The sequence below is a fragment of the Myotis lucifugus genome, unplaced genomic scaffold (genome assembly GCF_000147115.1).
Source record: "Myotis lucifugus unplaced genomic scaffold, Myoluc2.0 scaffold_269, whole genome shotgun sequence".
NCBI lineage: Eukaryota > Metazoa > Chordata > Mammalia > Chiroptera > Vespertilionidae > Myotis > Myotis lucifugus.
The window spans coordinates 268,904-280,407 of NW_005871317.1; the positions used below are offsets into that span (position 1 = coordinate 268,904).

Consider the following 11,504-nt stretch of genomic DNA (forward strand, 5'->3'; position numbering starts at 1 on the left):
TCCTGGTGTTGCAGCTTTAATTCGCAAAGGTTTCTGGGAAGGGAGAACTGGTACCTAAGGAAGGACTACGAATCCCAGCAAGCAGTTCGCAACGCAAGCGCGGAGGAGGAGGAGCGCTGGGCCGTCGGGCCCGGCCGAGCCAGGTACCTTCTTTGCGGGACATCGAGGGTTGAGTTTTAGTCTCCTGTCCCTCACGGGAGGACTTGGGCTCTTCTTTCCAAGTCCGCGCTCCTCCCGGCGGGCCGCTCCGTTTAACGGGTTTAGGAAGTAGAAGAGCGAGGGGCCTGGGCGTCTGGGTCCCTGGCTCATCTCTATTCCCTGATCCCTCAGTCAGTTTCAAGTTCTGGGCTAACGTTGGAGCCTGTGGCAAAAAGTCCGGTCTTGGGGGCTGAACCCATCCGCCCGACTTCAGGGAAAAGGGCGGTTCTTCCCATTTCCCGCATCTCTGGGCTTCGCATCCGAGAACCTTGGCCTCAAGGCAGGAGGGCTGACACCATCATTCCTACCTGGGAATAGAAAGAACAGGGGCTTTGGGGTGCTCGGGCCGTCAACAGATAGTTCATTCATTCATTCGTTCGTTCATTCGTTCATTTTATTATTTATTTACTTACTTATTTTCATCCTCTCCGGAGGATGTTGTGTGTGTTTGTGTTTTAATTGATTTTTAGAAGAAAGGGGAAGAGGAAGAGAGAGACACATCTAATGAGAGAGAAACATCTAATCGATCGGTTGCCTTCCGTACCGACCCGGGGGATCGAATCCGTCACCTAAGTATGTGCCCTGACTGGGGATCGGACCCTCAGCCTTTTCGTGCTCAGGACCACGCTCCAACCAACTGAGCCACCCGACCAGGGCAACAACGGTTCTCGGAGCGCCTTCTCTGGGCCGGGCGCTGGGGACTCCCCAGTGAACGAGTCGCTGTCATGGGAGCACTCATTCTGCTGCGTGGGGGCGGGTGGGTGGGGAGGAGCAGCAATGACAAGCCAGTGATGCTCTGAAGAGCAGAAGACAGGTTGGCTATTGTCGCCAGAGGACACTTAGCCAGAGACTTGAACGAATAGTAGGAACTCAAATTAGGAAGACGTTGCTGCAGAGGCCTGAGGCTGCTGCAGTCGGGGTGTCTGAGGGACAGAGCAGAGTGGGCTGTGGAGAGGCGGGCTGGGGCAGCTCAGATAAGGCCTTGTAGCCGGTGGGAAGGAGCCTTATGTTTTTCTAGTTGCACCAGGAAGCCCCTGGAGGGTTTTAGGCTGGGTGGTGACCTGCTCTAATTTACATTTTAATGGCCTCATTCTGGCTGCTCTCTGTTTTGTTAAGTTTGTTTGAGCTGCCCCTTAGACATCCAGTGGAGATGTCTACAGGCAACTGGGGATTTGGCTCTGGAGTTCAGAGGAGAGGTCTGAGCCAGAGAGAAAAGCCATTGACATCCGGCTGTGGCATTGAAAACCAGGGGCTGGATTCGAGGCCCGGAGCGGACTTGTAAACCGGGCAGTGATGCCTGAGTAGGGACCTGGGAGGGGAAATGTGAGATGCTGTACATCCTTCCTGTGGTTATTTTCAATTTGCAAAGCATCCTAGTACCCCTTTGGGATAGGCCGCTTGACGCTTCTGGGGAAGGAATACTTGTGTGTTGCTAACGACAAATCTGGCCGATGGGAAGTTCAGAGGAGGAATTATTTTAGGTGGAATGGGTGGGGAAGACACGGTTAGATTGTGGCTTGTTTTATTTGGTTTTATTTTTTACCTCTTTAGTTAATTCTCTTTGGAGCAACAATTTTTTAAAACCTAATTTTCTGCAAGCCATCAAATTCAACTTAGAAATTACTATTCCATACATAAACCTAGAAAAACAAGAAAAATGACCTTACCTTTTCCTTTGAGTAATGTTGAACAAACTAAATCCCTTTAAACATTCAGCCCTATGAACAGCCTAATTGCATTCCCTTGCATATTTAATTCCACTTATAAGTGTAATATATTTGATTTTCTTTTTAAGTATTTCAGATACATAACCTAACAAGCATAATTTCCCCAGAATACTTAAACAGTTACTAAAACATCTAATAAATTAAACCTATAAACAGTGAATTTTAAATTCTTGTAAACAGTTCAGTGCTTTTAATAGACAGTCAGATTCTCTTGTCACTGGTTCTCAGTCTGGGGAGTTAGTAAAATACATCTCTGACATAAAATTAGGATATGGGGGGGCACCTTTAGTATCATTATAGCACCCCAGGAGATCCTAATATGTAGCCAGTTTTTCCAACCATTGCTAACCTCTCCACTTAAAGTCACAAGTCTAATGCCAATTACTGACATATTTTATCAATTACCTAGCTATATATTTTAACTTTTATATTTTAAATTGGAATCACCTTGCTTATCTGTCATCTACGCAACATGTCAAATTCTTTCCAATGTTCCTGATATTTTCAAATACCAAGTGTGCACTGACGATTACTAAATTCAGGGCAGGAACATAAGTACGGGTGGGGCGAAGGTCGGTTTGCAGTTGTGAGGAGGTGAAACACAGAGCTTTTCCTTGTATTGTTTTTTATTAATTATTGTATTATTTTCCATACGGACAACTGTGAACCTGCTTTGCCCCGCCCTGTACAAGCAGTTTGATTTATTCTACTCCCTCTCTTTGCAATTCTAAATTTTCCTGGAGTGTGACAGGACACCCAGCCAGGAGGGGAAACAGATTTATTCATGGAAGTGAATGCCAGTCAAGTCGGGGTTACCCCTTCAGCAAGCGGACCGATTGGTGACCGGGACTCGAATCGGGGGGTCATGCCTCCCCAGGGGCGCTGTCCCCAGCAGAGGCCTTTGGATGCAGGGAATGGAGGCCGGTGAGCACAAGGCTTTTGTTCCTTAGCCGGTGCCTCCTAGCAGGTGCTAGACTCGCTGGTTAAAACGCAGGTTTCTGGGTCCCCCCCCCCCCCAGATCTGCCGGGTCCGGATCCTGGAGATCTGACCCAGGAGACTTCATCTGTAATAAACCCTGCACAGGGAGCCACGGGAAAGTTGGAGCACCAGTTATTTTAAGAGGGCTGGCCTGATGCTGCCCAGGGCAGGTAAACTGGGGAGGCTGGTCCAGGTGTGAGGAGGAGAGACCCGACTTGGTGGTAACAAGAGGGTCAGGTCAGATGGATTTGAAGCCCAGACTGGGGTGGGGAGGAAGAAGGGGGAGGCACACGCCGTTCTGAGCCTGGGTATCTGGCGCAGGAGCCTCCTTCAGACTATTTTTACCTTTCCTATTTGGAAGCTCTGGCCTCCTGGGACCTGTAACTGTCTGATGAGAAACCGTGTCTCCAGCCTGCGGCTCCCTGGAGCCCGATTCGGGTTCAGCCGCCTGCGCTGGGCCAGGTCGGCTTAGAATCGGGGCGCACCTATCAGCCTTCAGCCAGGGGCCGAGGGAAATGTCTCCCTTGCATCCCTTTCCAGGTTCATCCTGGCGAACCAGGTCACTGGAACCATCCGTGGTATTTCCTAAGGAAGAAGGAATAGGTTTATCCCAGCCTGACAAATTTCCCACTTTTTATGGGAATTTTTTGGGGACATTTAAAAACAATACATGCTAAATGTCAAAACGTAGAATAATAGAAAAACACAAAGTGGGAAAAAAAAAATCCTGTGTATAATCCTATTATCCAGGCATTACCACAGTAAATATTTTGTGTCTGCTCTAGTCTATGTATGAGTGTGGGAGGCTTTTTTCCCTTATAATAGTGGTATTATATATTCTGTTGTGATAATGAGTTTTTTCCCATTGGTTTTGGTTGTTGTTGTTGTTGTGTGTTTTTTTTTTTGAGTGGAAGGGAGGGGGAAGAGGAAGAAAGAGAGAGAGAGAGAAACATCAACAAACATTTTCTCAGGAATTTGGGAGTGGCTTAGCTGGGTGGTTCTGGCTCAGACTGTCCCAGAAGGTTGCAATCAAGCCCAGGGCTGCACTCATCCGAAGGCTTGACTGGGGCTGGAGGGTCCAATTCCAAGCTTACTCACATGACTGCTAACAGGTTTCGATTCCTTGCCACTTGGACCTCCCCACAATATGGCAGCCAGCTTCCCCCACAGCCAGTGATTAGAGGGGAGACACCAGGATGGAAGCCACAGCGCCCTTTTATAACTTGATCATGTAAGTGACGTCCTGTCACCTCTGCTCTATTCTCTTAGTCACACAAAACCGTGATACAGCTTAGAAGGGAACAACATCACACGGCACACACATGAGGAGGTGGTGTCGCTGCGGGCCTCGGCTGGCTGCCACATCCACAAATGAGTGTTGAGCACCATCAGCATGTCAGGCGCGGCGCTAACACTGAGCACGCATGCTTTAATCCTCATGGTAATCTTACACAATAGTATTATTACCTTCCTCTTCCAGGTGAGGCTCAGCGGTAAGCAGTTTGCTGAGAGTTTCCCGGCCTGGAAGTGGCAGGGGTGGGATTCCCACCTGGGTTGAATGGTTAGAGGAGGGTTGACGTGGGTGATCAGTGTGACTTCGGGCTGACCGTCCCTCCCTCTGTTCTTCAGCCCGTCACCTGCTACCTTGAAGGACCATCATTTCTCCCAGGGGGGTCCGTGGACTCTGCATCGGAGCCCCCCTAGGTCCTGGCCCTCTCCCAGACCGGCTGCGTGGAGAATTGCTGTGGGCGGGGCCCCCACTGCCTTATTCTGCCGGGAGGAAGGGTTGTGCCTCGCTCCCAGGGGTGGAATGGAATGCGGTCAGGATGAGAAAGCCGTGTGGTTGCTACAAAACACCGGGGCATCTGAGGGGGACCCCTAACCTATTGGGGCTCCTCTCAGGGAAGACATCTGGGTCTCCTTGGCATCCCTGTTGGAGCTGGGTCCTCGGTGGGCAGTCTGTGGGCCACCCCTGCAGGGCGGTTCCGGTGCCATCCATTCCAGACGGCAGGCATATGTGGCGCTGGGACGTTGCCACGCTCCTGGCGGGCGTGCAATGAAGCCGTCCGCTGGCTGCGGTTGGCTGTTTACCTGGGGTCTGGCAGCGCCATAATTAGAAGGGATGACAGGTGAGCTTGAGGGCGGCATGTGGTGAGCCCAAGTCCTGGGTAATTACAGTGTGTGTGCCGGCCCCTGGCCGCAGCCGAGCTGCTGGCTTATTTTAGCCTGGTGCCAGAGCTCGCTCTGAACCCGAGGCGCACACAGTGAAAGGGACCAAGAATATCAATGAAGCACAAATGTCTGCCCCGTGACAGCCTCGCAGCAGAGCAGTGGGAGGGGAAAGAAGGGGTTCTGGGGTCAGGCATACCCCCGTGTGGGTGCTGGCTCTGGCCTGTGTGGCTGCAGGGCCTCGGCGCATGGCTTCGCAGGGCGTGGGGCTCCAGGCAGATGAGAAATGGCTTTCTCAGTGTCTCCCCTAGCCTTGGCCTTGAGCACATGGGGAGTGTTTCTGAACCTGGGTCCTCATCTGTGAAGGGCCACCTTGATGGGGAGGGTCTCTGAGGGTTCAATGAGGAATGAGAGCCAGGGGCCTCGCACGCAGGAGTCCAGTCTGAAGCTCTTCCCTCGCCCCAGCTCACCCCCTTCTCTGTTATCCTTTCTTCTACCCCAGCGTCCCCACTAGTTGGTCATCTTTTCCTTGAGCCCAGAGGACGGAAGGCAGGTGCCCTGGGTGGCCAGGTGCGGGTTAAGTCTAGAGCTGGGCTCTGCCGGAGGCAGCAGTCCTTCGGGGAGGCCGGCCTTTGGGGTCTTAGGGTCTCTCTTCTCGCTGTCTTCCTTATCCATCCTCGTCGTCGTCCCCAGGTTCAGACTTGAGGAGAAGAGGCCTGGCAGGGGTGTAGCGAGTGACTCACAGAGGAAAGCTGTCATCAGTGGGGCTTGTCGGGAGGAGACACTTGTAAGTGACTGGGAGCGGCTCTAGGGCCGTTCGGCCTGGGTTCTGAGCCCAGCTCCGCGCTTGCTGGCGGTGTCACCTTGGCTGAGTCATTCACTTCTTGGAGCCGCCGTGCCCTCTTCTGAAAAGGCGTCACAGGTCCTACCACACAGGGTGTCCTGAGATGATGCGTTTAGAAAGCTTTTAACCTGGTGCCAGTGCAGCAGGTGCACAGTAAACCAAGTCCTGGGTGTCATGGCCCGAGCACTGGCTCAGTGCTGGGCGTCACCAGTGCCATTTGTATGGCTCGTTCTTTTGTGGTTAATAATTCATCGGGAGTAGCAAACCTCTGTGTATCACTCCTCGAGAGTAGCAAACCTCTGTGTATCACTCCCCCAAGAGGCCAGTCAGACCCACCACCCCATTCCTACAGTGAAAGTAGAGGCCCAGAGGGGGCAGTGACCTGCCCAAGGTCACACAGCTGGCTGCTCGGTGCCCTGCGTGGTTTCCTCTCGGCCTCCCAGAGGGACCTCCCCCCCCTTCTGCCCTCCCCCCCCCTTCCCCGTTACTCTCCAGAGCCGCAGCTCCTGGGCGCTTCAGGCTTCGTGAATGGCTTGGGTTAGCTCCCGGCCGTTAAGCGTTCATCTCTTACCATTTCAATCCAGCTCCTATAAGTTTATTGGCAAGACGGGTGTATTAGAGCTGCCAAATTTAATATATCAAGTCCGTGTGTCTGGGATGTGGTTTCTCAGCAGTAACTGGAGAAAAGAGGTTTTATGTGTTTTCATTTGGAATGACTGTCTGTTCCTAATCCCATTAGAGCCCTTGACTTAGTGGCTGCTGTCCCCGTCCGCCGCAGGCCCGCTTTCTCCCTCAGCCCGCTCGGCTGCCGGGCCTGTCCAGGGGGCTTGTTTGTCTTCCTGTCTTTCTCCAGCCTCCTCTTTTCAAGATGCATTTCCCCGTCTGTCTGCCCTGTGGTCAGGCCCAGCTTCGTATCTATTTGCCAGATCCTGGGAGTCGAGCTTGTGCTGCCGGCCTGAGCTGCCGCCTCATGACCTTGGGGAAGCCTCCGGTCTTGGTCCTCTGGGCCTCGGGAACCTGCTCTGCGGAACGAGGGGTCAGAATATAGGACCTGAATGGGGAGGGGCTGGTCTGGACTCAGCCTGTGCAGGTCCCACCTGAGGGGCCCAGGGGACTTGGTCCTCCTCTGATCTTGTGGCACCAAACTGGGAGACCCTCTGCGGCTGCCTGGGGACCTGCCACGGGAGAGTTGAGCCACTCTCCTGGGGAAGCCGTTGGCCCTTCTGCCTGGGCCTCTGGCTTCTCTGGGCATCGAGCTGGTGTGGGAGAGAGGACACGCGGCGGCTGGAGCTTAGGGGACCTGGGCTTGCCTTCTGCCCACCAGCCGTGTGACCTTGGGCACGTCCTCTTACTGAACCTCGTCGTCCCTTAAGGAAAACGGGAATTGGTCTGTTTATTCAACAACTATCTGGTTGCCTGCTGTGCACCGCGCACCACTTCGGGTGCTGGAGCTTCAGCGATAAACAGAACAAAATATCCCTGCCTGCGTGGATTTACCTTCCTACGGGGAGAAGAGAGAGTGAACGGAACCAGGAATGTGTTACTTCACAGGGGATACAAATGAGGCAGGAAATGGGAAAGCTAAGTGGAGGGTGGCGGGTTCTGCAATGTTAAGTAAAGTGGTTCCGGTCGCTTCCTGAGAAGGTAGTGTTCGAGCAAAGATTGAAGGAGCCGAGTGAGCAAGCTTGGCAGGTACCGGGGGAGGGCATCCAGGCAGAGGGAACAGCATGCAGGCGCCGGGAGGTGGGCAGGGGGCTGGCGTGCGTGAGGAGCAGAGCGGAGGCCTGTGTGGTCGGCATGGAGAGACCAGTCGAGAGGAGATCAGAGGTGTGGGGGGTGGCAGCTGGCGGGAGGGTGAAGGTGGTGGTTCCCTGGCGACATATGGAAAACTTAAAAAGTACTGATGCCCAGGCCTCACCCATGCTGGGTCTGCTTTAACTGGCCCCGGTGGAGGCTGGGCATCAGAATGATTAAAGGACCCCCCTGGGATGAGGCCCGCGCAGCCCCTCACGGGCTGTCGTGAGTTTTAAATGAGGCGGTGGGTGCACGGAAAGCCTCCCTACACAGCCCAGGCCTGGCCCGCAGGGAGCGCTCGTTGGGGTGGTGTGCGTGGGCTTCGGGGTGTGGCGTCCCCTCCCTGACATCCTCTGTTCTCCCCAGGCAGGGGCAGCACCGGGCGCGGGGCCATGGGGAAGCGTTACTTCTGTGACTACTGCGACCGCTCCTTCCAGGACAACCTCCACAACCGCAAGAAGCACCTGAATGGGCTGCAGCACCTCAAGGCCAAGAAGGCCTGGTACGACATGTTCCGAGGTGGGTGCCGCTGGCTCGGCCGCCAGGCTGCTGGGGCCCTGCCCTTCGCTCTTTGCTCTTTCTTATCATCAGACGAGGAAGCTCCGGGGGCCGGTGGCCCCAGCGCCGAGGGGCCTCCGAAGGTCAGACGGAGCGTGAGTGCCTTTCCCCAGCGAGCTTGACTGGGGCTGTTCTCAGAGGCCTGACCAGGCTCTGGGGCTGCTGTGGTCGGGAGGAGGGCCTCCCCCAGGAGGTGATGTTGGAGCCAGTAGCTGAGAGACAGGGCAAGGCCAGAGGACGTGCAGAAGCAGGTGCTCTCCGAGCAGGAGAGGGGCCCGGCCGGAGAGGAGACTGGTAGGGGTAGAGCTGGGGGCAGGGCGAGGGCCACCACGCAGGACTGGAGGCCACAGTCAGGGGGCTGGGTTGTCCCAAGGGCAGAGAGCGGTCTTGGAGGGGCTTTCGGCAGCAGCGGTGTGCCCAGAGCTGCATTTGACAGTGATAACTGCTGCTGTGTAAGCAGCGAGTGCAGTGAACGGCAGCTGAATGCCTGGCCGGGCGGGTGGCTGAATAACCGAGCTTCCTCCGGGAGGGGCTGCTCAGAGCAGCTGTGCCGGGTGAATGGGCTGAGGCTGTCAGCACCTTGCACCGGCCTGGCACCCCAGGCACTCCCTGCAGGAGCTGCTCTGCACGGTGTCGTTGGACGTACACACTGAGCAGTGAGGGAGGGGCCAGAGGGGTTCAGCTAGGAGCCAGGTCAAATGGAGAGGGAGCTGGGCAGTGGGGTGAAGGGTCCAAGAGCTCCCGGAATGAACCGAGGCGGGTCCGGTGCTCAGTGGGACCTGGGGAGCAGGATTCAGGGACAGGGCCCAGAGCCTGGAAGGAAGGAGTTGGGTCCCAGCAGCTGAGAAGGAAGGAGAAGGTGAGACAGAGTTCCCTGGTCTGTGACTCAGAATTCACAAGAAGGGGATGAGCATTTATTGAGTGCCTGCTGTATGCCAGGTGTCTTCATTTGCTTTTCTTAGTCATTCTCTAAAGCAGCGGCTCTCAGCCCCTGGAGTGAGGATCACCTAGAGACCTTGAAATTAAACAACGCAGGCCCCCTGACCCACCCCGAGAGGCAGGTTTGGGGCGGGGCCTGGGCATGGCATTTTGAAAGCTCTCCCTGACTCTCCTCATTTCAAATGAGAAGCCTCACAGGCTCGGATGAGGGCAGGTGGCCAAGCTGCTCAGCAGGCCAGGCATGACTGTGGCCGGGGTCTGGGAGTGGGGGTGCCTGGGAGGCCTTTGACCCTGGTGGCAGGCAGAGACGCCCTGACTCCCAAATCCGGGGGGCTGTGACCTGGCATGGAACTGGGCCTCAAGATCACCCTGGTGTTTGCTCCTAGTGCCAGACTCTCAGCTGACCACTGCCTCTGAGCTCTAGCCACACTGGCCACTACAGTTACCGTACCCTCTGCAGACATGCCCTTCCTGCCTCGGCCTGGTCCCCATCTCAGCGCAGACAGAGTCCTCCAGGGTGTCCTCCCCCCCAACACCCCACCAGGGCAGGTCCTTTGGCCTCATGCTGTTTACCCCGCTTATATCCGCGTGGATTAGTGTGACTGCTGGACCGGAAGGAAGGACCGGGTCTGCCTTGTTCTCCACTAAATCCCCCTCCTGGCACGGAGCCTGGCACACAGGACCTGCTCAGTCAATGTTTGTCGGATGAATGTCTAAATGAACGAGCAAACAGACACGGGCGTCGGGGCAGGTGTTAATGTTGGGAGATGAAGCGAGAAGGACCAACGGGGTCAGATCACGAGGAGCCTTGAACACCAGGCGGAGGAGCGTGGGCCTCTGTGTGCAGGGCCCGGGCCGGCGTTCTCAGCGCTGGGTGCAGTCAGAGTCGTAAGGGAGCTTTGAACAGTTCTCATGCTCTCCCCATCGACGAAGGGAAGCACAGCCTGAGGACGGGCTTGGGCATCCGTGCACTTGAATAGCTGCCCGATGAGTCTGTCGTGTGACTGGGGTTGAGAACCACCGGTCAGGTGCTGGGCAGCTGGGCAGTCTCCTCTCAGTCCTGAGCCACCCAGCCAGAGTCCTTTGTGTTGGCTTGTCATCCTGACACCCTCAGCTGTCCTACCCTCCCTCCCCCCTCCCCCACCATGGGGCCTGGCAATGTCCTCTGCCTCCACCAGCCCCCCCCCCCCCCCCCCAGGGTGTGTGGCATCAGCTGGCTGGACTGATCTGACAAGCCCAGTCCTGAAAGATGGAGCCCTCCCCACCCTGCTGATCCAACCCACACGCCCCCAGGGCACCCTGGAGTGAGTCCTCTGATAACCATCTCCTGGCCCCTGCAGCCCACCCTTCCCCCAGCTCCTCACTGGCCCGGGGAAGGGAGGAGCCCCCATCAGAGCCAGGTACTCACCCAGCACCACAGGGGAAAAGGTGGGGACTTTAGACCCACACGCCAGGGTTCAAACCTGCACTGCCACTTCCTGCCCATGGGAACCTTTCTTCAGTCTGAACCTCAGTTTTCCCTTCTGCAAAATGGGGGTGTTAGTACTATGCAGTGGGTTTGTAGGAGGAAACGAAATCAGAACTGCTCCCATTTGTTGCGCATCCACTACAGAGGGTCTCAGGCTTGGCTGCACGCTGGCGTCACCTGGGGAACATGATGCTGAGGCCACTCCCTACCCCACTTTCCCAGCAGGTCCATGTGCCATCAGGTAGAGGGGCCACCTGCCTCCTCTGCCAGGTGCTGTCCATCCATTATCTGCTTCCACAGCAGCCTGACCCGGTGAGAACCCCCCTCCCCCCATAGATGGGGAAACGGAGGCCCGGAGAGGTTAAACACCTGGCCTGTGGTCATGGACATCTGGACTCCGAAGCCGCTGGTCTTGCCAGTACCTCAGTGGCCTTTAGAAAAGGCAGCGAATGAATGGGAAGGTGCCCAGCCCAGGCCTGGCCCCCCCTCCTCCAGGGTGACACCAGGGCCTCTGAGTCAGGGCACCTTGCTCACGTGTCTTACTCATGGATTTTGACTGACTGATTCTTTGCCAACCAAGAAGCACACAACATTTACCCCCTAAATATACGATGAAAATAAAGGTGGAAAAATCGGCAGAAACCAGGGTGAGGTTTGTATCCAGAAAGATTGTTGCCAAGCCCTGTCAAGGCTGGGGCCGGTCTGGCGCTGAGAGCCCGCAGCTGCGCGCGAGGGCACGGGAGTGTTCTGCGTGTGCTCGTGAGCGTGCCTGGGTTCCGTTTCTGTGAGCTTCCTGGGCACGGGAATTGTTTTAGCTTTTCTATTTTT

The 11,504-nt window shown here is 55.6% G+C and overlaps 1 protein-coding gene across 1 annotated transcript in view; it reads left to right on the forward strand.

The window, feature by feature from the left end:
* Window positions 1-44: 44 nt before the first annotated feature.
* The window catches only part of ZMAT5 (zinc finger matrin-type 5), an 18,551-nt gene continuing 7,091 nt past the window's right edge, over window positions 45-11,504 (forward strand). The window contains exons 1-4 of the mRNA XM_023762966.1: window positions 45-143; window positions 8,078-8,230; window positions 10,821-10,917; window positions 11,013-11,094. Coding sequence (XP_023618734.1) covers window positions 8,104-8,230; window positions 10,821-10,917; window positions 11,013-11,094 — 306 coding nt within the window. The 5' untranslated portion in view covers window positions 45-143; window positions 8,078-8,103. The remainder of the gene's footprint in view (window positions 144-8,077; window positions 8,231-10,820; window positions 10,918-11,012; window positions 11,095-11,504) is intronic.